The sequence below is a fragment of the Branchiostoma floridae genome, chromosome 8 (assembly GCF_000003815.2).
Source record: "Branchiostoma floridae strain S238N-H82 chromosome 8, Bfl_VNyyK, whole genome shotgun sequence".
Taxonomy (NCBI): Eukaryota; Metazoa; Chordata; class Leptocardii; order Amphioxiformes; family Branchiostomatidae; genus Branchiostoma; species Branchiostoma floridae.
The window spans coordinates 12829626-12857611 of record NC_049986.1 but is presented as its reverse complement, the minus strand read 5'-3'; the positions used below and the strand labels follow the sequence as shown (position 1 = coordinate 12857611).

General features: G+C 38.4%; 1 protein-coding gene across 9 annotated transcripts; it reads left to right on the top strand.

Annotated features, from left to right (window-relative positions):
* Positions 1-328: 328 nt before the first annotated feature.
* LOC118420706 (formin-binding protein 1-like) lies at positions 329-27772 on the top strand. 9 transcript variants are annotated; one of them, XM_035827648.1, is made up of 20 exons: positions 329-512; positions 6998-7113; positions 11658-11856; positions 12411-12473; positions 12799-12903; positions 14334-14462; positions 15022-15168; positions 15786-15983; positions 16475-16705; positions 18104-18136; positions 19408-19601; positions 20362-20475; positions 21270-21454; positions 21763-21798; positions 22103-22201; positions 22733-22831; positions 23242-23340; positions 23615-23722; positions 23928-24044; positions 24641-27772. In XM_035827648.1, exons 1-20 carry the CDS (start codon positions 489-491, stop codon positions 24790-24792), a joined length of 2448 nt encoding a protein of 815 aa, XP_035683541.1. In that variant the 5' UTR covers positions 329-488; the 3' UTR covers positions 24793-27772. The 9 variants fall into 9 exon arrangements, with proteins under 9 accessions (XP_035683541.1, XP_035683542.1, XP_035683545.1 ...); XM_035827649.1 differs by lacking the exon at positions 18104-18136; XM_035827652.1 differs by lacking the exon at positions 20362-20475.
* Positions 27773-27986: the final 214 nt, after the last annotated feature.

The following is a 27986-nucleotide window of genomic DNA, read 5'->3' as shown; positions in this document are numbered from 1 at the left end:
TTATCAAGAAATATGCTAGCGCCCATATGTAAGGAAAGAAAAGATTCTGTTATTGCTGAAATGGAGTTTTCTGGTCACTTTTCGCGCGTTCTTGTCCATGGCTACAGGTGAGACATCAGTCATGATGACCTCATCCTGCATCATCCCTTCGTCAGTGCTCATGAATTTCACACCGCAACGAAACAAAATTCATTTTAAAGCCTATGTGATAACGTTTACTTAAAAAATTTTATATACCACGTAAAATAAATGAAACATTATTATGATTTGTTTTATTGACATTTCATAGGATGACATTGTCATATTTATGTATGTTATATTTAATTACGGGCTCATTTGTTACGAGTGGATGCGGTCTTGAGTCTTTCCCCTTCCCAGGGTACCTCGCGCCAAATCCGCCCTCCATGTTGAAAAAAATGACGATATTCCTGTAGAGTTCGTGTTTGCTTTGAATTTTACTGCGGATTTACTCATTTTCCGTGGACAACATGAGCTGGGGAAAAGAGTTGTGGGTAAGTGTATCCTCTCTTTGTGAACCTCAGTCCTAGATCGTCACGATTTCCGTTAAAGTATGCCTAAAATCCACTCGTTGTGGACAGGCACGGTCGAATGGTTCAAAAGGACTCAAACTTTGACAAGATGTTAGTCTCGAAAATTTCCTGTCAAGAGAAAGTCCCTCTCCCGTCCCCCAATTCACCATAGCCGGTTCACCAGCCCTGTCCGAACAAACCTGCTGCTCGACCAAGCCACAGGTTGTCTATTTTGACTCCAGCCGGTGTTTTCGCAGGTCACCTCTCAGTGTAAACACTCTGCATATTTAGATAGCAGACGAGATGTTTAACCGGCCGGGCTCCAACAACCTTTAGGTTCCCCATTAGCAAGTCTTTGCCAAATCGCAGACAGCGTCTTGGCATTCTGTAGGAGCTGTCCAAGATGTCAAGGAATGGTTTGGATATTAAAAAAAAACAGCAAGAATTCAGCCTGTGGAAAACTCCAGAGGGACAGACGATGCCATCGAAATTCAATAAGCAGTGTCCCCGCGACAACCCGCTGACGGGGTAACACCCTCTTTCTGATGCAAAATACATCACCCTGCAGCATTTATCTTCCAGCTGTCCCAGTCTAACTTCAAACAAAAATTCCAGCACACTGACAGGTTGTAACGTCCATTTGGTTTGCCAGAAAGCTATGTGTTGGGTTGATACTCCAATCTCCATACTATTGGCAAAACCTTAACATACTAGAATGGGGAAATGTAACATTATCTTAGTGCTGACCAAACAATTGAACACCTGTTAATGTATTTTATTACCAAATGCATGTAGGGTTACTACACAAGACACAAGACAGCCTTTAGTCTTGCCCTGAGATTACCCATCTTCCAGTGTTTGACCTACTTAACCTTGACTTTAAATTGTACCAAGGCAACCCTAAGCCTGGATAGTGTAGCAACACTTGTGGTATAACACAACAATGACTTGTTTATTTTAAGTACTTGGGTTGCAGCATTTTGCCTATTTAAAGGCCTCATGTCATTGCCATAAAACACCCATGGCTTTGTGGTTAAGTTTCTGTTGAAAAAGGACAGAAGCAATATTTGTTTGTACTGTAAAAGTGATACACTAAATCCTTTACATAAGTTACAATATGAAGCTACAAAATGATTGTACTTGCTGCAGCTTGAAATATGTAGACTGTATTTTGTATTCTTTATTTTAAACACGCAATGAATAAAGCAGTGTTACGTAATTACATAAAAAAGTAAAAGTGAAATGTTAAAGAGGAAGAACAGAGGAAATATAGCTTTGTTCTTTTCAACAAAGGTGTTTCTATACTTCAAACGTGGAAAAAGAAAATTCTCCTTGCATTTGTCACAGCACATGAATTGAGGAAGTCACTGCTATTACAATTGTCAGTGGTTGTATGGTTGCATGCATGCAGGAGGAAGTGACTAGGCAGGCTGCAAGGCTTCCCTTCCTCTGTTAGCAGGTACCCCCTGCTCTTGTGTGCAACTTGTGTGGTTATATCAAACTACATGTCTAGACTATCAGTAAAATCAGAGGGATAGATGTACAGTAGCTTCCTGTTCTGGATACAAGGATAACTGACAGGAAAACCAGGGTAGATGTTACGTATGTAACCTAATATCATGTTCATGGCATGATGTACAATTGATGTACAATTGCATGTATTGTATAATCTCTAATTAGAAGGTACATGTACATGTATTATCAGCGTGGTGACAGTCAGAAATTGTTATCAAAAACCGTTGGTGCCCATTCTCTTTAATACATGACTTTGAAGGACCCTATCTAAATAATGGTGGGAACAGAATAGTTTTGTGTAAATCTATGTAGATAAGCCACTGACGAAGTAATGTGCAATGTCTGTGTATCCATTACTGTTACTTCAAGAAGAGGACTAGAACTAGCCTCATTGTTATCATTATACATTTGAATGTAGCCTTTCCATTCAGACTTTTACATGTAGATCAGAATTAGTACAATTTGATGAAAGGATGAAAGGAAATTGTGGCCTTGGTCCTTCCTGTTCAAAGTGAGATTAGAGGCAGGGTGTGTACACAGTACCTGCCCGAGGCAACTCTTACAAGGTCAAGCTATTTGCTTCAGTGAGCAGATCATATATCTGTCATTTTATCACTGTTTATAAATATGTCGTTTTTTGACTGTCAGGAATCAGGAATGTACAGTACGACAATGTATATTGTTAACTGATTTGTAGATTTGCATTGCATGTTGCTGTTACAGATGTCTTGGTTGAAATGCCACTGATTATTTGACAAGCAACAAAGAAGGAATGACTCATGCACTAGTATTACATTTCAAGCAATGACTGTGGAAACAAACGGTCATGTCACATGTACGACTCACCAAACTGAATATGAAGAGAAATATATAAGTTTGATTTCCAAGAAAAAAGTCCACTCACTACAATTAATCCAATTTTCATTAAGGGCCTGCATTTGTGACCTCAAATGCACACCTCAATGCCCAAGCACCAAGTCAAGGATTCAAGCTTTTGTATGCATTTATGATGGAGGAAGTAAACATTTTTGTCAATTGAGCAAATGTGAGGACAGTGGTGATTTCAAAGTTGTTGCTGAGTTACTTTTGATTTCCACTGACTAACAGTGAGATGGGATAAGATGATGTTATTTTTGTTCCTTTAGTATGACTGCAGAGAAGGTAAGGCCCAAGAATTAAGAAAGAAATCACTGCATTTACATGTACTGATCTTGTAACATCAAGACATCACCCACTCTGTGCCCCTTTGCTCTAAGATGTAATTTATCATCATGGGGGCCAAGTGTTTTCTTTAATGCTTAAGCGATTGGTCATACTTTGATCCCCTATCCCATAGGATATCTGAGATGTCAGGACCTTTGCTTGAGATGCCACATGTAATCTAAATGTTTATTGATAGCCTTTTAACCTTTTTACACTGGTGTATGTTGTATGGCAGGTTAAGTTGGTTCTTAATGGAGAAAATCTCATGTATTCTGTGCAGGAATGTTGTTGCTTACTCAAATTTACTGTAATCTAAAACAAGGGTTCCCTGCTGTTAAACATCTATAGTGTAGGTTTCACTGGCCCTGGAATTAGAATCATGTGTGCAACATGGAAGTCATTTATGGCATGTCCAGTTTGGTGAGATGCTACATTGTGCATATACGCAAATATGTTTTACAGCAGTTTTTGAATACTCTAGAAAATTCAAGAAGTACATTGTACATCACTTCTGACTTATGAAAAAAATGACATATTTAAATTTGATACATACATTAAGTTAATGAATGGCAATACATCATACTAAATTCAGTAGGACTGCCTTTGCATTGTGCAGTTTGTGCTAAATTCAGGAAGTATGAGGCCATCTTGCTATGATATACGTGGACAAAAAAACTTTCCCTGAAATTATCATAAAGCAAAATTTGCTTGCCTACACCATACAGAAAATTGGCATGCAGGTCCCCATGTAACTTATAAGACACAAGCAGAACAGTGCATGTACTAGTGCACTTGACGTGTACATGTATCTGTTACAAATCATCAATTCAGGTCAAGTCCTGCTGTATAGGTCACTGGTTCCTCTCCCCTGGTAGCTGGACCTTCCACAGGAACCTTGGGAAGGATATCACATCAAAGTGGGCCAAGATAAAGGGATGATGTTAGAGCAAGAAAGGATGCAAGAAAAGATAAACATCTGGATCAGATGTGAAACAACTAGATGTACGTATGTACATGTCAACACTCAACACTCAGCCATAGGTTCTTGGTCGGTCACTACCACTTATGAGCATCTCTCCCACCTCGCCCCCTAGATATGTATGATGTCTAGCTGGTTACGGGTTGGTAGCAGTTTTTTTCTCTCCTATGCCGAAGGCTTTGTATCTATTAAGAGTGCTAGCTGTGTAGTCCATGTTAGTACAGTAGTTTGTATCAGACTTTCCTAATTAGATTACCGAAATTTTGGCTGTTAATCGATAAAAGAATGTCCAAATTGCAATTTGATGATAGATTCAAATTACCAGTTATGATCAGACTCATAAAATATTCACAAGAGAATTAGTGTATATTCTTAACTAGAGGCATGTTTAACCAATTGTAATCTAATGTTATATGATAAGCAATATTGTTTATTGTCTTTGGCGATTCTGTTGGTAAATGATTGATAGATATATCCTGTTTGCCAAGGTATTTCTGACTAGATGAAATGTTATATGTTATGTCATTTCTTTATCTATGGGGTCTTTGTAAAGCCAATACCTCTTATGGGTTCCATATACCCATATATCCATGACAGGCCCTAATATGGCCATCCTGGTGGTATCCTCTGTCAGGTTATGTTTCCCTTAACCCCGTCCCTGCTCCTGACCCTGAAGCCAATGCAAACTTTGCACCAAAAGGGTACCTCAGTAGGGAAAGGGTTAAAAATACTATCAGGCAACTGGAATAATGCCAAGTGTTGACTGTTCGTGTGTGGTACACTCATAAGGGGAGGGGCTGCTAAATCGAATTGCCCATTCCCTACATGGTTAAGCCATGTCAAACAATCACTTAAAAACACATTTATCTACATTTCAAACCTCAAGTCTTTACCCCCACTGCAAAGCTGGATTTGTTAGGTTTGTTTTGGTTCAAAAAGCCCGAGTTCAACTCCGGCATTTTAACGAGCTACAGCCAGATGATTGTCATGATGTCAGGATTGCACCCCCTCCCCTAATGGATCAGTCCATGTGCCAGTCTCGAATATGAAGGTCACTCATAGGTCAAAGCATGCCAAAGGTCACAATTTTTGGCAAGATTTTAAAAATATACATGCTTCAGTCACTCTTGCAGAAATATAGACCTTTGTGATCGAAATTTGCCCAGGGAAAAAAATTATCTAAAAGAAACAGGCTAAGGGTAGGCACTGGGCACTTTCTGCGCAGCTCCGGAAAACAACTCCCTCCCCATAAGGGATGAAGTGTGAATGGCTCAATATATGCATGAAGAGTCACTTTTGTTTGCAATGCTGTTGTTGGCAGCCAAGGTTAATCTATATGAAAAGCACAATTCACAAATGATAGCACAGTTATTTCAGTTCAAGCACAACATGATATAGCATTGACCTGAACTTTCAAGACTTTTGTGTTATTCTATAAATACTCTGATGCAATTTATGTAAGGAGAAGAGAGTCATATATGTATATATTTTGAGGCACCGTGGGGTAATACTATTATATTTTGTAACAGTATAACATTTGATATTTTCAGTTTTTTTTCAATTTTGTTGTATACCAGTCAGATTTTGAACATGGCAAATGACATTTATTTACCTCGACACGTATTATCAAAATCTGATAGAGAAAAGCCTAGGACATACAGTTACGTCACCCTGGAATGTGTCATCACCCATTGTCGTCTTATGCATCGCACATTCCTCCCATTATTCAACAGGATTACAGGAACATGTAGTACGCACAATGTATGTAAACAGCACCAACATGCCCAGATCCACTGCTCTCATCCATGCCACTGAAATGGCTGACGGCCAGACTTGATAACAGGCTTAATGCCTTGTGTCCTCTTATCCTGCTCCCAAAATCCATTATTTTGTATTCAGCTGGTGCCACCAGTACATCCCAGTGGAAAGAGACTGATTCAATTATTGGACTTTCATTTGATGGTGATGCCATTCTGTGTGAATAACATTCCAGGACCTCCCCTGTTACTGCATTTCGACTTCGGAAAAATGTTTTTCCCTTTTATTAGCCTCCTGGGCCATAGGCAATGTATTAGTAGTCAATACTTCAATCAAAACATTACCACCACACTGGTGATTGTTGATAGTTTGAAAACAGAATGACAGTTATGGGTGAGACTCTGACTAGTATTAGATTGGCTGTCTCTCAAGATGATTGCAGAAGGCGCTCACCTTTGTCGTAATCAGATTTTTCGTGCGCTGTGACTTGATTTGTGAGCAAAGTTGTGTCGCTGATAAATGAACGTTGTGCCATCCCTGTCTGGTATGTCTGAACCCGCGACCTCCTCATGAATTATACTATAGATAGTGACAACACTAATGAGATATAGATATGCTACTGTTAATCATATAATGTAAATAATTTTACTTGTAGATATACAATGTAGAAGAATGATATCCAAGTATCCTACTCCTAGAAATTCAGAGAGAGAAAGAGAAAGCTGCATAACTTACTATAAGAAGGTGATGTGCCTATGTCTGTTCAAGAAAAACTGAAATGATAAAATATTTCATGTCTGTTGTTATAGCTGGCTGGTCTATCCAACATCATAGGAACATCTTCCTCGCATCATTTATAGATTGATACATAATATAGACCATTTGCTAGCATGATACTGTTTTATTGGCAAATTTAGCTGTCCAAAGAGCCGAACAATTCCAGTCATCAGCTGCATGGTTCTAAGACCAACTTTATGCATCAGATTGATGTGTCTTCTCTGATGTCTTCCAGGATCAGTATCACAGAATACAGAAGCAGACGCAGGACGGGATCGAGTTCTGTGAGAGGTACTGCCAGTTTGTCAGGGATCGCTGCTCCATTGAACTGGAATATGCCAAAAAGCTCAGGTAAGGCCTGGTATTCAATAGAAATGTACCTCAGTCTTCGTACTGTAAATCTTGAAATGTATGCACCATAATGCAGTGATGACCTCTCTACTGCTAGTTCATAACACTGCAAAAAAATGTTTCCAGTGTATTACTTATCAATATGTTAGTTGTGTACTGCAGAATTGTTTCAACCACAGACTTAAAACTCAGCAAAAACCTCCTTTAGCCTATTACCACAAATAATGCAATCCCTGTGAAAATAAATGATTCTACAGTGCTCTTTTGATAATTTTCTGCACTTTTATGGTTAAAAGATCCCTCATGCATGACCACACAAATGACATGAAGTTTTGAGTAAGGTTGTCTTTTTCCTTTGGCATCTTCTGTTAGCTTGCCACTTGTAAGTAACACTTGAAGTTGTATATTCATTTTGAAATTTTCTGGAGCGCTTTTAAAAGTTAGATATCACTTGTTGAAAGAGAAACCTAAAAATTTGATTATGTGGATCTGAAATCGCATGGGGATTATCCATTTAGGTACTTATAACAGAAAAGGTGATGTGAATTCTGCTTGGGTCATTAGGGTATTCACTATTCAGTCAATTATCTGCTTGGGTTGTGATCCAGAAATGTGACGGATATGTCAGAATTGATTTAGGGTGTGTGTGCCCTTTTCGTATGTTATAAAATGTTTGTACGAAGTCATACTTTCTTGAAAGTCAAACATTGTCCCATTCCCCTAATCATACAGATTCCTAGGTTACATATGAAAACTATGATTTTTACTAGATATCTGTGTGCTTTGTGTTACTGAACAACATATCTACTATTTCTTGCTGTAAAAGACATCAGCTATTTGGTGAAGATTCACAGCATCTATGTTATTTTTCATGTCCATTTTGATTAGCCTGAGAAATGCTGAAACTGTGCTTTAGGATCTAACAGTTGTCAGAACTCGTCACTTGACAAGTATGTCAATAGTGTGGTAGGCAGTTTCAAGCAGATGTTAGGGAGGGTAAATTCTTCTGTTTTCTCGTTCTTCCCTATTTTGTACCAAGCTTCCTCCTGGGGATAGCCCGGGTGTCATCCTAGTTAGATGACTATAGTTGGTTAGGGGCGAGTATGGGGAAGGGAAAAATAACTAGGATGGTACGCAGGCTATCTTCAAGAAAGGGCATCTAGGAAAACATAACAAGTTAGCCTCCACAACATCTGCTTGGAGATTAGAAACTATAATAATTTTTGCCTGTCATCTTTTCATGGCTTAGACCTAAATATACAACTCAACTAGACAATTGATTATACGTCAATGAAGGTTAGATATCCAGGTAATGATATACGCCAAAAAGCAGTTACTCAAGCCACTTGGTATGATTTTTGAAACGGTCAGACGTTTCAGACAGCCATTATCTTTCGTCATTGACAAGTAACTCGTTTTTGACGTAGAAAATTCATTGTTTGAAAAACAACCTTCCTCAAAATGGAGAAGTGGTTTTACCCATTATGTATGTATAAATATAATTTTGACTGATCAGCACCAGTTGACAGGCTGATCCCCTGTTGTCAAATTAGGGAAATGAGTCCATAAAGGCTTGAATTCTGCAGAGGTGAACAGATCTAGGTTGTCTCCTGGGTATATTAGCTACATTATGTACCAGGTTTTCAAGTGAAGGCAAATAGGATAGCTGAAGAATGCCATTGATATGCCTTATGGGAAAACTACAAATCTTGAAATGTTTGTGGTGTTTTTTTGGCTTGTAGCAACCTTTCAACTAGGAAGTTAAAATGCCACAAGAAGCCTCTTTTCCCCTTTGTAAGTTAAAAAATAAATGAAATTGTAGTGTATTTAAGGTTTTGGTTAGGTAGTCATCAGAAAAATATGATGTGAAATGAATATGTTTGTGTAAGCTGATACTTCCTCAACTTTTTGATTGGGCTGTTTCTCTCCTAAGATTATGTTTGAAGAATTAATAACAACAACTTTTTAACCTTAACCTTAATATTAGATTGTTGGATGTAGGCAACATAGGTTGTTGATATTCCAGCCATAAATAATACATCTATAACAATGTACAACTGCAAGTAGCAATTCTCAATATACCTTATCAAAGTAGTAGCCATTTGGCTACAAATTCTTTGTTGTATATGGTTAGTTAGTGAGGAATATGAGACCATAATTCTCAGGGTAAAAATGTCCCACCCATATCTTAGACCCCATTCACAGTCAGAAAAACGATTCGAATAAAACATGTTATCCGAATAAAACTACCCGATCCGAATAAAACTTAGCAGTATGAACGCTCCCAAATCACTTGGATTTCATTGATTCGAATCCCTCGCGATCTACCTCGGGGAGGTAGATAGAACTCCGGGAAGTGGATAAAACTGCGCCGCGGGGAGTCTCGATTCGTACGATTCAGCAGTGTGAACGCGCAAGTGGATAGGATTCACTTTAAGTGGATAGGATGCAACTTATCAAAGGTGAGTTTGCTCAATTAGAAGTTTTTTTCTGCCAGTCCGACTCTGAAAATGTTCAAAGCACAATGTTGTTCCACCAATCATGGCTTCGCTCCCGCTCCCAGATCGTTCTGTCTGCCGCTCTGGTGACGTAAATCTGAGCTGTACTACAGCTATCCCAATATGCAGAAGACTTTGTCGGTGAAACCTTCTGGCGATCAAAGACCGTTGATTGCGTTCCCTTCTACGACTACAGAACATTCTCCAGAGGAACAACAGCATCAAAAGTTGGTGGATTCCCACCATTGTGAGCTGTAAGAACTGACGTTACCCTTTGACCTCAACATAATGTTTCATTCGGATAAGACTGAGAGCGCACTAATCGGATTGCCGGAGACGAGTGTGAACGCAATTTTGGATCGGATAGAATTTTTTTTATTCGGATAAATGTTTTATCCGAATCATTTTTCTGAGTGTGAATGGGGTCTTAAACTCCAACCACTTTCTATGCTGGCCTACTAGTAGTAGACTATCTTACATCCCCTACAGTTCATTTACTGTCTAGACTTATATGGTCCCATATAACACATCCACCTGTCAATGTGTACTTAGAGAGAGAACCTTTCTCCCAGTGGGATATCCCAATAATAAACAGAATCCAAGCCATTACCAAATCAACCCCCCTCCCCCCTAGAGAGGGTGACATCATACTGACTCAGCTACATCAAGGGCAGGAAGTACAACTTCCTGTTAAACTTATGTTTTTCTGTTTTCTACAACATATAACTCATAATGCCAAGACACTATTCTTCTATCTTGCCAAACTGCAAGTTACATCTACATGTACTTGCCTCCATAAAACTTGAGGTATTGTTTTTGGTTTGTTTGTTTGTCCTGATGTGTTTAAACAATCAGCCCAGGTTCAAATCTGTTCCCAGTTGGTTTGGGCCCAAATTTTTCTTTGCAGTCTCAAAAATTGTTTTGCAGGTTGTAAATTGCAGTGTGATATTTTCAGCCCTGATTACTTGTAATGTAGTTTCCATTCAACATTTGTTGTAACTTGTAATGAGTTGTACATGCAGCTCAAGTGAGGGCAGCAGTGCATGAAATCCAACCTACTACATGAAATTGGCAGAAGAAAATTGCAAGATCACAGCAAAGAATATGAACAGTTTGTAATATTGCACCTTACTTAGTGTCCCAAATTATACCAGGAAACAAAAAATGATATTTCATGTCTGGTGTATTGTAGCTCTATATGAGTTTTTCAATTCTAACTTAAAGTTATTGATTAGCATATTTATGCTGTAATGTTAACTGTACCAGGTACTACAATTTAGTATGGTAGGTTTTGATAGAAATGGGAAAGATATGGCTGAATTTTGTAATTATGTGTTGAAATTGGTTCTTATGTAGTGTTTGCACAAATAAGTTCAGTAAACAGATTTATGATTAAGGTTCATAGTACATATGAAATATGTATGGAGCATTTTATGGCTTCTAAAACAATTAACATGTAAATGGAACAGGGGTAGCCTATATGCTTTAGTTTAGATAACATCTCTACTGTCTCAACGGTCATTTATACCCTGGATAAATCATGACTGTCATTAGGTTTAGAAATGAGTGTATTACATGGGTAATGGTGACATTTCCATACATGAGATATGTCAAGTATATTGTAAAACTTTATGAAAAAGTATGATTTGACTGAAATTTCATGTGTGCTCAAAAAATTGTTCACAGTAATAGAATAAATGCCTGTTGGCTAATTGCAGGTCAGATGAAAGGTCCAAACAGTGCAAAATACAATATAGCAGGTGTCCTGGGTTAGTGGGTTCCACTTCTTTTTTGGAGACAGTGGAAGATGAAAGATCCCGGGTACAAGGGATGGGGGGGAAAGGGTATGAAAACATAAGAAGATGTTCCTCACTTACATGTACTACATCATAATGATTATTATGTGCTACCAGATTTGCACATTTAGATGATGGGTATGCTATTTTTTATATCAACGATTTTACAAGCTGTTCTTTTGTTGTTGTATTAATATATATATATCATATGTCTGAGTTTTCACAATTTCAAATGGATATCTTTTACCAGGAGCCTGGTAAAGAAGTATCAGCCCAAGAAGAAAGATGAAGATGACTACAAGTACTCAACATACAAGGCGTTTGCCAGCACGCTTAACGAGGTTAACGACATTGCAGGGCAGCATGAGGTCATCGCTGAGAACCTCCTGTCAAATGTCGTCAAAGAAATAGCTTCTCTTGTCACCCAAATAAAAGCAGAAAAGAAAAAGGTAAACGTCAAATATGTATTTAAAAGCTGTGTACATGTATGCATGTAACATTGTTCAAACTGCTTTATAGCGAGATTGTATGGTGGGCAAATGCTACAAACGTAGGTTGTGCATGACCATTTTAGGATGCTGCATATAAATAGCAATGTATTTCTCTGTTAATGTTTAGTCATCGTGAGTTTGAAGATTGTTCATGGTAGGAAAATTCACACACAGAGAAAAAATGTCATGTCCACAGGAAGAATCACCAAATCAAAACAGCCCTGAGCATGCCAAAGGGGCTTATTCTTTTCAAAAGTTTTGGCACTTTTCATTCATTGTATTCTGCTATGATTAACAGTATAAACTTACACAATGAGAGTTGTTTAGTAAACGTAAAAGGGTGCTTATGTCATGCTGAACCAGCATTTACGGTATGTGGTGAAAGGAAAATCTGTCAAAACTCCAATTCAGCAACACCGGACAGTTTACAAGAACATTGACACTAGATATCTTTGACTATCAGGTCAGGCCATTCTTTAAACTGAGACAGAACTTTTTATACTATTTTCCAGCATGTAACAGAAGGCAATAGTCTGGAGAGCAAGTACGATTCTGCACTCAAGGATCTAGAAAAGGTGGGTGTCTATGTGCTAGCTGTACCACTATAAATCGTCTGCCTATTCAAGTGCATATGACCCCTTTGATATATTTGTTTTGGAGGGTGAGATTTAGCACTGTTTGCATGAGTCAGATGACTTTTTATGCCATTCTGTAGCCTGATATATTTAAGCACTTGACACTATCTTTATTATCAGGTCAAACCGTTAAAGACTTTTTCATCTTGTTGACCTCTCGAATAAATAATGTAGCAATCTCACTGCTGTGTCTCATTGCTCTATGAGAGGTAGTTCCTGTAGTCTTGAAATAAATTGACACGCAGCAATTTGTCTTCCTTTTCAGTCGAAGAAAAATTACGAAAAGCATTTCAGAGAAGCGGAGCGGGCGCAGGGTCAATACGAGAAGGTAGACAACGATAACAACGTCACAAAAGCTGATGTGGAAAAGGTGAGCATGCAGAAGTCAATGTACATGTTTCAACCCCTTAAGTGTCAAGGCTGATTGAATCAGCTCTACTCACACACACTATTTTGTTATCAAATGGATCTGCAAATTCACCTGACGCTAGGAGGATTGAACATACATGTACTTGGTGTTGTAACAGGAACAAGAACTTGTCACAAAAAATGTTACCAGAACCTCTGTACTCACTCATCTTAACTGCTGAATGAAAATTAAATTTTTTTACAGAACTGTTGTATTTTTCAACAATTTGTTTCAAATGAAATGGAGTTCTGCTTTCTGTAATACTCAGCATAATGTATCTTGAATGCAATTTTTGAAACTCAAAAGCATTACAAACCAACTATGTCATTTAGGGGAACTCGTTATATTTGAGAAAACATCCTCAGTTATTAGCAGTAACTGTTGTTCTTTGACAGTTTGCCACCGAATGGAGAACCGGATAGAAATGTAAACAATGTCATTATGTCACATGTACTTGGCACAGTGTGGTGCAAATTGCTGCTTAAACATGTGTCCTATTGCCATGTTTGTTCCATTGCAATGTCAAAACCATCTGATAGCTACATGTTACTGCTGTTTGAAAGATTCCCCAAAGTCAGTTTGGCTCGGGATGGAGTGTTTTACACACTACTGGTTCTTCATTTTTTGCCAAGTTTGCTGAAGGCCATGCACCTTTTGGTTTGCCAAAATTTGGCGTCGTCTGTCCAGTGCCAACTTGGCTTAGAAACTAGGATCTCCTGTTTCTGGCAGGAGCCCTGTCACTACCAAACAAAGGTGGTTGGAAACTTATCAAGGTTTTAAATCACCGGAGGTGGCTGCATGTGTTAACTTTGGAACTTTGGCATGCATTCGTACACAAACTTTGAGGTTAAGCTGTGATTTGAATTAGCAGATGGCAACTTAAACTTTCACAGGTCACAGCATAGCCCTCCGTGTATAATTCTTTTTAGTCCTAAGTCAAGCTCTTGCCAAATGTGTACAGTGCAGAAACACAAATCTAACTCTTTTAAATTTAAACTGCATACTGTAGTTACTAGTAGTTTCCATTGTTTGACACAGTAAAATTGAGGTCCAATGGAAATTTTTAGTTCACATGATAGGGAGCAATATGATGTTGGTGTCTTTATGTTGAAGGCAAAGTTGGATGTCAAAAGTCATTTTTTATTACACAATGGACAGAAATATTTTCCCACCATCAATTGTAGGTTGGAGAAACGTATACAATGAGTATGTCTGCAAGGAGTAGCAACATTTTCTATGTAACAACATGTTGCTACCACATTTAATTTCACTTGTTGCTACCAATTTCACATACAACACATTTAAGTTCAGAGCTGTGACAGGATTTAAACCCCTGGCTCTACATGTAGTACAGTGTTTGCTGACACAATTCTATCCTTGTGAACTTGCAGGCCCGTGTAACTGCTCAGCAGAAAACCCAGACCAGTGACCAATGTAAGAGTGAATATGCTGCCCAGCTACAGCAGACAAACAAGTACCAGAGTGACCACTTTTCTACATACATGCCTGCAGTCTTTCAGGTTAGTCACTTCACAAAATTCCTGTTAAGTCATTCACTGTGCTTTTATTTCAGAAAGGGAAAAGGGAGATAATTTCCATTTAGTTCTGTAGTATGTACTACTGTAGTCATACAAGGGAGGTGTATTCCTGGTGTCAAGAAGACCTGGTGGAGAGGTTACCAAGAAAGCCTTAAAAATAAAACCACCAAAATTTCCATCTTTCAGTACAAGGCCACAGTTGGTTCCTAGATTTAAAACTAAATCAACACGGTTTTGGAGCAATGTTTTATCAATAGTTTCAAAAGGGATTGAACATAGTTAGATGCAAGTTTTCCTGCCATTCCAAAGTTATGTCCTCTTGCTAAAACATAACTTAGAAAATGTCTTAGAGCCATGAAAAATGCCTGTAAGTATGAAAATAATTTTGATTCTACGAAAATAGATACTCCTAGACACAAAGTACAACTGTACTGTGCTTTGTAGACATTGAATCATCCACAGTGTAGTTGTGATATGTTCCCTCACCATTGTCAAAATCATATCTTTATGAGAGTATCTTATGTGCGTATTTGTTTTATAGCAACTCCAAGAAATGGATGAGCAGAGAATAACCAGGATGGGGGAGGTCATGGCCAAGTTTGCAGAGACACAGAGACAGGTCATCCCAATCATCGGCAGATGTCTGGATGGGATCACCAACGCTGCCAACAGTGTCAACCCTCAGCAGGTAGGGGGAGCTTCTAGGCCTCTACACCTTCTGATCTTTCAACTTAGCACTCAGTTGTCGTTAATCCAGTTATATTAGTACTAGGCATTGAATTTGGTAGGAGTGGAAATGATTTTCCTAGTATTTTTTAAACTTCACAGTTGAAACAATTGGTGTAACCAAAAAACACATATTTGCGATGTCATTATTTTGTAATGCACTGTGAAAATGGCAAAACATAAAATAACCATGAACATTTTAAGATTTACCTATATGTACAGTTTTAAACCTTCGTCAAATGTTCAGTTGTTCTATCTAATGTTTATAAATCGAGGCAGCTAGATTAATTGTTGATAAAGGTTTGTGGAGAAAACAGTTTGATGGGGTTTTAGTTGTGTGTGGATAAAACTTACACTGCTACCCTAAAGTGGCACAGTACAAGCAGGTCGTTTTAAGGTGGCCCCAGTGAAATATTATGATGTTTTGTGCATGTAACTGCACTCATCTGAAGCAAACTTAAATTCTAGAAGGCCATTTTTGCTGTAGTCTTTCATACGTCCCTTCTCTCCAAGCAAAATGTTTGAACAATAATTACATGCAGCTTCTGTAAAACTACATTTTTTTGTGCCGTCTTCCAGGATTCACAACTTGTCATCTCTCGCTACAAATCTGGGTACGTCCCACCCGGAGACCAGCCTTTTGAGGACTTGAGCGCAAACGGTGGCAACCTGCCAAAAGTACCGTCTCAGGAGAGCATACGGCCTGGCACCGAGAGGAAAAAGACCAAAACCAGAGACATGCTCAAGGGCCTGTTTGTAACATCAAAGGCAAAACCTGTATGTATCTTATGTTGTCTTGCAAACATGTGCAAGAAGAGATATGTACTATGTGCTTAATACTGTTGAGCTGTAGCTGTGTTTTTCTAAAAGCCCTTTTTTCAGTTTTTTGTTATTTTGATTTATTTTGATTTTATGTATTTGCCATTGCATGTTAATGATTACTAAGCATTGTACACTGCCTAAAACTATAACAAGATGGATATATGTTTTGTGTGCATGTATATGTACAATGTACTTAACAGCGTGGTAACATCTGCAAGATCCCACTCAATCTAGAAGCTAAAATTGTCACACAAAATTTTCCATTTTAAATCTGCACGTGTACACACAAAAAGCACACAAGAGGCATGTCCAGACTGACGGCCATTATCCTGAGACCAGAGTTATATGCCAAACTATGACATGTACTGGTAGATAGAAGTGAATCGAAACAGAGATTAGATTCCGAACATTTGTAACACAACTTTCCTTCCAATCCAACCCTCCAGTCTGATCTGGAGAGCATGCCCCCAGAGCAGAGAAAGAAACACATCCAGAAAGAGCTAGAGAAACTAGAGAAGGAAGTGAAGAAAAAGACTGACGAGAGAGACGCTATGACCAGAATGAGAGAGCTCTACACACAGAACCCAGCGCTGGGGGATGCCTCCAGTATCCAGGCCCAGCTAGAGGAAAACGGGAAAGAATTAGACAGGTTACGGCAAGATCTACATAAGTGGGAGGTAAGCAGGAAGAGCGGGATCTTTCCAAATATTGTCAGGCCTCTTTTCATCAAGAAACTGTATACCTTATTTAAAATATGATTAGTCAACAAAACTCACCGCAAGTTAAGCAGTGGATTGTTTCCTTTGCTATCATGTGGACTTACCAGGTTGAAAACTTCCTTAAGTCATAGCTGCAATGTCTTTGAAGACAAACAGGACTTGATGTGATATATAGATATTTTGGTTTTGGTGGTAAAAACACACCCACAAAAGGAATCTAGTAGCAAAATCGTTCATAATACGTAGGTGGTCTCATATACATGTAGATGTTTAACCATGTTTATTGGTTGTACTGAGGTAGTGTTGCATCTCTATTTGAAATGACCTGAGTCAGACAATTGGTTGAAACTAGCTGAGATTGTAGTTTTTTTCATGTATATCAGTGATTTGTCATTGAAGACCGCTCAAAGCCTTTTTTCTATGTCTTGAAATCTCACTATATGAAACAACCATTTCATATCCTCATGCAGTCACAAGTGAACTGTTCCCATTTCCATGTTGCCAACATCTACATGTGTGTGTATGTCTAGCAAGCAGTGTCATTGTGTGCAGACCATTTGCATGTGCACGTTTGTGCTGCCAGTGTCAGCTCAGAATTGTTCCCATTGCCCTTTGTCTGTTGTTTCTTCCAGAAAACATTTTGGGCCTTGTCTATTTTCTTGATCATCTACTCAGTCTGCTCAGTATACCAGCTACATGTACATTTGTCCATTCCCTCAACAACTTTCCTAATCATAGATTCCGAGTGTCTTGTCATCAACCACCATTCCAAGTTAACCCTCTTCTTGCTGAGGTTGCCTTTAGACACCAACTTTGTTATGCTTATAGGATACTTCACAAGGAGAGGGTTAATGCAAACCATCACTGTGTATTGTGTTGTAACATGCTGCATGCTTGGTAGCAAAGCTAACACTTGTAAGGTCTCTGCTTTACGTCTCCATTGCCTCATCCCTGCACCACTCCAAACACACTCCCTCTACATAAACAGGGCTCAAAATACCAACCTGAAACCTGCAGAAAAAAGGGAAATACCATTAATGCTTGGTATGTAGAATCACATACTGTTAATCTCCAAGCAGACCCTACGGTAGCATAAGATAGTATCAAAAGCGGAGTGAAGCCAGCCTAGGAGTGCCGTTTGGCTACCTACATGGGAAATGTACACCTCTTGGCTGCCTACACTCCTTGGCCAGTTTGTTAATATCTTATGCCATTTTTTGCTTGGAGATTACATACTGTAGGAAACAGAAAAGAGGGTATTTTGAGCCCTGGTAAGGAATGCCAGGACTTTAACTGTGTGTGTCCCTTGTTATCCCTGCATGTGCTCACCCGTTATCTTTCTCTGGTGCTACACAGAGGAGAAAGCAGAAGGTTCAACTGTGCATCAAGGTACCCGCTCTCCTAATGGTGTCGTTTCCCGTAGTAGTGTCACGTGTGCTTCTTTAGAATGTGCTCATCTTTAAAACGATATTCATGGGGACTCAGTAACTGCCTCTCTATTACTTAGAGGGACAGTTATTGAAGTTCATGGCAAATGGACCATTATAGCTTTGTCTCACAATGAAGTAGCCATATGTTATTGGAAGTGATCTTATTTGCAGTTGAATGTTTTATCTTTCTACAGCAACATGCACAATTTCACAACTGTTTGATCTAGAAGGTGATCCAACAGAAAACCTCTGATATTGTAGAAACTTGATATCAATGATAGAAATGAACATCACAGACATAAAATCATCTTTACACAAAAAATTTAGCAGCAGAAATCATCAAAACTCTTGTCCTTTCTTGAAGAATATCATAATAAGGATGAGTACAATTAGAACTTAATACCATTCTCATGTGTGTTAGCTAGTTAGCTGCCACTGCTGTCTAGTTCACATCTAACAATAACACCTACATTTGTACGTCCACCTACATGAACTTGCTTTCTGTCCCTAACAAATCATGTACTGGTTTTCTTCTGGAATTGATTCTATTGTAGAGTTATTGAACAGTTTATATACATGTATGACATGTATCTGGTATGCGTTTTGATAAGACAGCCTTTTCAAACTCTAGACAAATATTCTGATCTTGTGCAAAAAATCATTTAAGTTACATGAACAAATGTATACTAGTTATTGCCTTTTTTATTGTTCAATGGACCCATGCAAAAACTATGTTATTCATTCTTTAATTTTTATATCATTCAGTAGAATTCAGTAGAATAATCGTAGCCTTGATGTGTTTTATTTTCTTTGTACAACTGTCTTGACTAGAAGCTGACTAACAGCTGCATGCTACATGCTGTTAATCACTAACTCTTATTTGTCTTATAACAGCCATGCTTTGCCTTAATAGTGTTTGATTTGTTGATTGATCATTAACAAGATGGTTTAGTACTGTATTGCAAACAACAACTGAAAATACACTGTAATGGTTTTATTGAGTAAGCAGCATCAAGTTCATATCTAACATTTGATGTTTTCATATCAACATGTACCAACCTTTCAACATGTACCAAATCAACTTAAACTTTAAAGGTTTAAGTTGGTTTGTATATAGTGTCACATTTCAGATGTACAACAGTACAAGTTTATAGAAATTAGATACTTGTACATGATAGATTGCTTAAAGCAGTGGTGTGTTTAATCAAAATGTAATTGTATGGTTTTTAGAACCTCCTGTCGGAAGCGGAAGGCACGCCCACCCTGCCCACCCCACAGACCAACAGATCGGTCAGCCAAATCAGTAACCTGTCCACCGCGAGCTCCACCCTCTCCCCCAACGGTAACGCCATGTCCCCCAACAGTAGTGGAGCCTCTCCCAACAGACACAGCACCAGTGCCAGCTCCATCTCACCTATACAGAGGTGAGGCACTTCTACACTCAGTGTGTTTTCATGTGATGTCCTTGCTGTGTCCATGTTGGTGTTCCTATTTGCATTTTACTGAAGCATTGCTCAAGCATTTTCGGTCATTCAAAAATTGTCAGAAACTTTCAAAATTAAACCAGTATCAAATGGCTAAGGCTCAAATAAATGTTGTTGATAGTTACACGATCGAACTGGAAACTTTCTGTCGAATGCAAAAAATTTTTGTGCCTATAGTGGGTCATATTCCTGAAAACAGTGGTACTTTCTGCTGGAAATCCAGTGAGTCTAAATTTGTTCTGTGTGCAGGGCAGATGATTTTTAGTTCGATCATGTCATATATGCTCTATATAGAGGACATCTACCAATGTTTAACTTTTGTCTTATCACTGTATGGAGATTGAAAGAAACTCTCCTTTAGTTGTCATTATGGCTGTATCTATGCAGATCTTTCATTCCATCTATCAGTAGCTACAATGCAACTTGTCACTTAGTTCCTTCTGCCATCTTATGTCATAGAGGTTTCTCTAAGAAAGTCCACTTCGCAGTTGGAAGAAAATGTTGTACCAATGAATGGCACATGCTAGAGAAACCAACATTTTCTGTGTTTCTGTAGGATGTGTTGTTGGTACATTGTTTTCATCTTTCAATTAATGTAGAATACATTTTCTTCATCTTTCTTTATTTCTTCAACTGCTCCCTTCTCATCTTTTCTCATCTTGTTCCCTCCTATCTCTCCCCCCCTCCACCCCCTCCCTAGGTTTACCCAAATGTTGTGTTTCCCTGTCCTGGGACCCCCTCCTCCAACCCCCCAGGTTAACAGGAGGAGAAAACGTGTCCAGCATCCCCCCATACGAGCCCAGCAAATATCCCAGTGGGTTCCACACTTCTAGCAGTTTGAAACCCCCATTTACTAGTAGAGTTGTGCGCTTCCAGTACTAACAACCAATGGTTTCTGTCTGCAGTGTTTTGCAATGTTTGGTGTGACAACTTACAGCAACTGTGCTTATGCATATACAAATGTATAGTCAAACCTGTACCTCTACATTAAGACCACCTGGCCAATGTGACAACTTTTTGGGTCCCTTAGATTGTTTTCCCTATTGACACAAGCAATTAGAATCCTGTATATAGTGACCACCTGTCCAAACATACAATCTAGAGCATTTCATTGGTCCCGCTGAGTGGCCTTGTTGGACAGGTTTGACTATACTTGTAAGTATGTGTATTTGTATATGAGGGCATGTGTGCATTTTCTTGTTACACATGTGTTTGAGTTCAAGAGAACTTTGAACTTAATGTTTGCATTTGCTACAGCAGATTTGACACTTCCCTAAGTGTAAATCTTGTTGCAGTAATTGTTGCACAGTAAAGCTTGACATTGTTTGCAGAGTGTCATACAAGCACATTGTATATTGCTGCACAGTATTTTTGCATGTGGACAAGCATTGTTGTGTTGCAAACATGTTCCACTTGAAGATAACAAAAGTCTTGTGAATAGTCAGACAAGTTTGACCATTTTCAAAAGGCCATGTAGTTTTAGTTGAAAAAGTTGTGTTTTGGAAAGTAACTCCTTAGAATCAGACTGTGTGCCAATTTTGGCAACTGCTCAGGGGTGGGTCCTGTTGCTATTGAGTTCTTGAAGAGAATTTTTTTGTTCATTTTCAGCCCATCTATGAACGATGACTCATCTATCTACCACTCGGTTACGGAGCCTGCATCAGAGGAGAGCCTGAGTCGGGAGCCATCTAAGGGCCTGACCAGAACAGACTCTTTCGATGGGGAGGAGGCCTATGGGGATTACGATGAAGAACAAGCAATTGGAAGATGTCGAGCCTTGTATCCCTTTGAAAGTAGGTGCAAATTTTCTCTTACAGCTGGGTCGTGTTGTTCACCCAGTATATTTGTGTAGTTTTTATTGGTTTGACAACTTGCCCATGTCTAAGGGTTAGTGACCACAGTTCCTGAATTATAATCATTTATTGCAGTCAATAAAAAGAGTCTTCCACTTTTTGTTACTGTCTTTTCCTGAAGTTTCTCTTCTGATAACATTCCCTCTTCACCTCTTTTTCTTTCTTTTTGTTTCATTTGTTTTGTTTTTTCTTGTTGTTCCTGTTTTCACCTTGTGACCTATTTTGTTTCCTTTTATGTATTATCTAAGGCTCAGACAGTGATTTTAGTAACGGTTCTAACCAAGGTAGGCTTTATCCAGACATGTTTGAGAATTGCATGGTGTTCTTTAGTTCTTGCTATCCCTGTTCTTCTTTCTCTCTCTCTCTCTCTCTCTTTCTTTGTCTTTCTTCTTTCTTCAACCGACGTAATACTATGTATGTGTGTTTTACTAACTTATTTCTAATTTATCAATCAACTTGTCTGTACCTCTTCCTTTCACATCCTTGCATTTGTCTTGTTCCTTCTATCTCGTTTCTCTATCTGTCTCTCACTACTATATGTTGTATGTGTGTGTCCTCCTGTACTCACATGTGGATAACTGCATACAGACAGTGAGGATGACATTATCCCCAGTGTTAACATATTTGAGGAGCCCAGACCAAGAAAAGAAAGGCCACTGTTCATATACTGTGGTCGAGATGGCGCTGGTAGGAATGTATCCTGCATTTGTTTGGATTAAAGTCTTACTTCAAGTTACTGGTTTTGAATGTTGTAAGGACAATGTTGTCTTCAGTAATGGGCACAACTCACCTGCTAAGAAAATGTGAAAAGTAGAAAACAACAAATTAGAAAGCTTTACATGTATGTCATCATCAGTAGTTTCAAAACGTATCTTCGGCAATGTGTCATCTGAGTTTGTAATCCATTGTCCACTTCCCATTTTGAAATGTGTTGTTTAAGTGTACAAGTGTCTGTATCTCTCTTTTGCATGAAGTTCTCCTTTTGCTGTCTTTTCTAACTCTGCTGCACCATATGTTAGCCCTTCTAGTTCCTTGTTGAGAAATTCTATCTCTTTCCACTTAACCTGTAACCCTCTCCCTGATGTGCTCTCATCCACACCTAAATGTGTACAGCACAACACATCAGGGGCAGGGTTAATAACTATGATACCCCCTCACCTATGTTGTGTATGAATGTATCTTTGTTTTTCCCCTGTGTCCTGTGAAACTGACAAACAGACAGTGACATAGACTACACCACTGGCACCAGTGTTGTTGATGGGCCAGGTTCAGGGCAGGGCAAGTCACTACAGTCCTTTCAGGCTAGTTCTCCATTTGGTAGGTTTATTTAACTTGGGAGCAACGAGATGGGAAGTCCTTAGTGTAACTAACAATGTCAACAGCTTTTTGCAGCATTTTCAAGCTATGTTATATCCTTGCTCCGTGGTTATTTCAACATGCATTGCATCTACTTCCTCTTATAGGTACCTTCCAACTAGGCTTGTTGTCCTGCAAAGAATCATTTAGATGATAGGCTGCTTTGCAATGTCTGTTTGAAGATTTAGCACAAAGATTTTAGGTTTGAGTTTTAAATAGGATTTGTCAACTAGCCAACCTGGCTGGCAACAAGAATAGACATACCCAATGTAGATAAATTTATCATGTATTTCTTTCTCTAGCTTTATGTTCTTTCCTTAAGACTCTCTTCTTCTTAACCACCCACTGTTTCTTTGCTTGGCTTTACAAAGAGGGTGACATAGACATTACCGTAGGCACCAGTGTGGTTGGTTGTGCTGCCCCTAGACCAGACAGGCCTTTATCATCCTTCACAAATAGTCTTACGAATGGTATGTTTTTGTTTTGCAACTTCTCTCGTCATTTGCTTTCATGAAGATTTGCATGGTTTATGCCACAGGACATTGCCAAAAGTGAGAAACATTGATTTCTCTTAAGTAGAAATGATAACTTATTGCCTACTTTTTCTTTTTTCTTTAATAGTAATACTCTCTATTTCACTTTGTATCAATTCTACTAGTCTTGTTTTCAAACTTTTAACTGCTCTACCGTAGTCTACGTCAACTATTTACTGTCTTTCTACGCCATTCCTCCTGCTATGCTAAGAGGGTGACACAGATGTGATCACAAATGACCCTCTTCAACAAGTTCAAGATGACCCTGTCAATGATCAACAACTCTCTCTACCTTCTGTTCAAAGTAACATTGAAGTTGGTATGTTGCACATCAGGCAATGTATACACAGGCTTTCACCTATCTCAACAATTCCCATTTTTTTTATCATACATTCAGTAGGAGTGCTTTGTGTTATCTTTCTTTTCTGCTGTTTTGTCCTTTATTTTCTCTTCTGTCACATGTTTTACCTGTCTTCTCTATGTGTGTGTGTCTGTCCCTCTGTCTGTGTCCCGATCATGAGAAGTTGCTGGGAATGTGACCCACATGGGTGATGGTGGTGGGGAGAGGTTATCTGATGATGATGATGTATTTGATGAGGAGCCTGTACTTGGCAGGGGCAAGGTTCTGTACACTTTCCAAGGTAAAACAAATCAAACCTAGCTAGTGACAGTGATTACAAGACATTGTCATAGCAAGCAGCTTTAGCTAAGAAGTGTATAGTAATTGTTTCATCAGTATGTGAATATTCCAATGTTTAGTCCCACACTGTTAAGTTAAGTCAACAGTAGTAAATTGTATTTGAAGGAACATTGTTTTCTCAAGCTTTGCCTTGAGAAGATGAACCATCTCATTAAGAAAACTTACAAACAATCAGGCATGTAGTCTAAAATTACAAGAAATCTACCAAAGTTCAGATATTTAAGCAGTCACCATCCTGCCCAAAACAAAAATTTCGTGGAACTGCTTCGACTACTGTAATCTCCCCAGCAGTTACATTATCTTAACCTGTAGTTCAAAAGATACTTTGAAATAAGACAGGCTATATTTGTTTCAGATAACAGGTAAGAAATGGTCCTCACTATCCATGGATTCTTGTCTTCTTGTCCCACATCACTGCAATGCTGATAAAGAAGCCGTGTAACTTCCTCCTTTGCTGTTCCTGCAGTCTTGTCAGTCTGCACACAATGTACAAATATATGTCTGTAACACTCTTTATCAACACTTCTCTCTGCCCAGGTGACAGTGAAGGGACAATGTCCATCCAGGAGGGAGAGATTATCGACTTCCTCAGCGAGGACGATGGCGGATGGACGAAGGCAAGAAGGCCGACCAATGGGGAGGTTGGATATGTCCCCACTACGTACCTAGAGGTGGAGTTTCGCTACTAACCTACCGACGTGCAAGCATCTTGCACCAACATATTATATTTATAGCCCACGACAGCTGTTATATTGCAACACACTGCTCTGTTATAGAAGCAAGGGGAGCTGCTTGCTAGTGTTGGATGTGTTGTTGTATATTTATCTGAAGTCTGAAATATTACATTGGCTGGAACTTGATGTTCTTACCTATAACAACTGTACATGTTGTACAGCTAAATGTGTGTGTACATTCTCTGATGTATAGCATTGACATGTAAGACAGTACCTTTGGAACAGTACACCAGTCTAGAAGTAGTTGGCATCTATTATACTGTATGAAGACTTGCCAACATGCATGGGGCATGAACTATTGAATGTAAATCACTTTTGCACAAACTGCTCAAATATGAAATTTCAAGTTAGGAATGACAAGTCCTGAATTGCTTAATAAACAGATACATTCTAAAACTTTGCCACCACCATCGACTTCTTTCACGAGGCTCCTGCTGAATCTTTAAATGCTGCATGGCAATCTGTTTTGAACTGTTTGTGTTTTTTGTGCAAGGATAGTTAAACAATTTTCCAAGTACAATCTAAAGACAAACTGCCAAAACTCCAAACTACACAGTCAGCAATTTTCTTCTCCTTTGTAACAAAGAAATTAAGTACAAATCTAAGCTAAGCTTTTACCCCTTGCGGTATTTAGCTATGCTGAGCATCCTGCTTTCTACTTGACTTCGTTTTCTTTGCAAAGTGACAACTATTATGTCTTTCATGTACATCGGTCTGGTGATAGACTGAAGAAGTTGAAAAAGGAGCAAATGAAATTCAGACTGCATCACACAATACACAGACTGTCATACATCACATATTCTCCAGATCTAAAAGTCATTACTAGAAGGTCTCATTTTTATGTGCATAATGTCACAATAGGAACAAGTTGTGTATCTCTCAATACAAATGTAGATAAGTAATAATTTGATTATGAACTATTGGGAAATACTACTATTCATATGACACATATTAGCTTGAACTCCATATGATAACCCTAGACTACAAAGACAGTGTGAAGACTATTAACATTGCTGTATATATTTTATGTAAACCTGTGATTGTGGAACAACATGAATCTAGCCTAGCTGCATCAGTAGGTTCTGTGCTGCTCTTTCCTGTTGCCTTTTTAAAGAAGAGTGTGTTGCATATCTTTAAGCTCCATATAGCACTACTAGTCCATGCCAGCACTTCTGAGAAATGTAGCTTTGCTCCTCTCCCTCTACATTTATCCAGAAAAAGAATATCAAAGAAATGAATGACTAATGTAATTGGTGTGGCCGAATGTAGTTCTTTCTGTAGACTGCAATACACCCTCTGTGGCTAGCCTATACGCTTCACAAAGCTATGACATCTGTATAAAACCATGCTTTGCATAGCTCTTTAGGCTGTTAACATCTTTCATCAGTTTTCTCTGAGAGACATTTGCATAAAAAACAGCAGTTACATTGTATATGTACAGATTGTTACATACGTGTACAAATGTGATATCCATATACAGTGTACTTGAAACTACAGAATTTCTCAGTGCTTTTCTAGCTGTATTTGCATAATATGGTAAACTGGTTTTGGAAAGGTTTGTCTAGTATGGTACTCATAAGCTTCATAAAATGTTAACAGTGTAATTTCTGATGAAAATATGAAGCCTTGCTGATTTGAGAGGTGCAATTTAAAAATGCATGTAAAAAAAACTCTTACTGGTTAGCCTTTGCAGCTAGACTGTAGCCTGAAAATGAGCCTTTTTCAGCTCCTGCATTTGCTACCCTGCCATGAACTGCAAAAAGGTCTCTTGCTATGGAAACACTCCCTATCTATATTACCACACACTATGTCTTATGTGTTAAACATTCTTTTTGCATGTATCTGATATCTATGTTGCCTACTTTGTACATAATCACAAGATGATATTTGTTGATTGGCTTTTTTTATGTAATATGTATTTGGTACATATTCACCTATGTGTTCAGTTATTTGGTTTTATATGAATTAACAATCATTTTGTAGGAGTTGGCACGCTGTATGGTACAGTAATAAAAGCATATGTTATGCTTGTAGTACAATTTTTATCACTAGCTATACCACATGTAATTGTGAGAAGTCTTGATAATGAATGCTTTGTGGAACAAAAATGTTGACCACCAATTATTAAATTCACTTTGTTACACATAAAGTTTAATTTATGTCCCATTTTTGGCATGGCAAAGTTGATATTTGCTGTATAAAGTTATCGCATGTAGGTAGTAAAACAAACATACATGGTGTCAGACAGCTGTTGATCCCAGTAATCTTTGTACTAAAAATGTGGCAGATTTTTTTTCAATTACAAATTTTCAAAAGTATGGGTAACCCAACCTACTCACCCGATTTGTACGTGTATTTCTACAATATTACAGATGAGTAACGATTCATCCAGCTTTTTTTCAGTTTTGATAAATCGTGCATGCTTATGTTGATATATATATATATATTCGATAAGTTTCACTGTGTGTAACAATGCCATGGGTTTTACAGACATGTATTCAGAGTAAGATTGTTACTCTTCAGGAAAAGGACTGATACAAAGTTGTATGCATAGATAAGTCATATAGTTAGTCCTAGCTCTAGTATAGCGCTATTGTTTAAGTAGTCTATTCCACATGACGTTGTAGAATGCACTGATGCGAACACACTGTTCCAATAATCAGTTAAGTAAGGCATTTGATTACATTTTATACAGAGCATATGTATACTAAGACAGGTGCTTGTTTTTCCAGTCACATATAAACCATTAATTGGAAGTCAACAGTGTGCAAGGAAATGTGATTGTTGAGCATGTGGTATAACACAGGGAAGGGCAACACTCATATAGTTAATGGAATGGCTAACCAAAATATTGGAGATAAGAATTTTTGTATGATGTCTTGTAAATGATGGAAGGGTAGCTGGAGGGTGAATAAAGTTTGTGGAACTACTGTTAGTGGAGTGTTGAGTGTTTTCAAGTAACTCTAGGTCAGAAGAGAGAAACATTTTGATAGTTGCATAATGCATTAAGACAACAGAGACACTTGGACAAGAAAAGTAGGCAAGCATCACTATAGGTCAAAACATGGTAAACTTCAGTTTGTGCCAAATTTTGTAAATACACAATTATGCTTCTGTCCTCAGAAACAGGACAGAAGTTGACTGAGCAA

Bases quoted from the DNA above. Each gene is read 5' to 3' on its own strand.
- LOC118420706 (XM_035827648.1), top strand. From the start codon at position 489: ATGAGCTGGGGAAAAGAGTTGTGG. The intron at 11,857-12,410 runs GTAAACGTCAAA...ACTATTTTCCAG, and splicing joins TAAAAGCAGAAAAGAAAAAG to CATGTAACAGAAGGCAATAG. The intron at 15,984-16,474 runs GTATGTATCTTA...CCAACCCTCCAG, and splicing joins TAACATCAAAGGCAAAACCT to TCTGATCTGGAGAGCATGCC.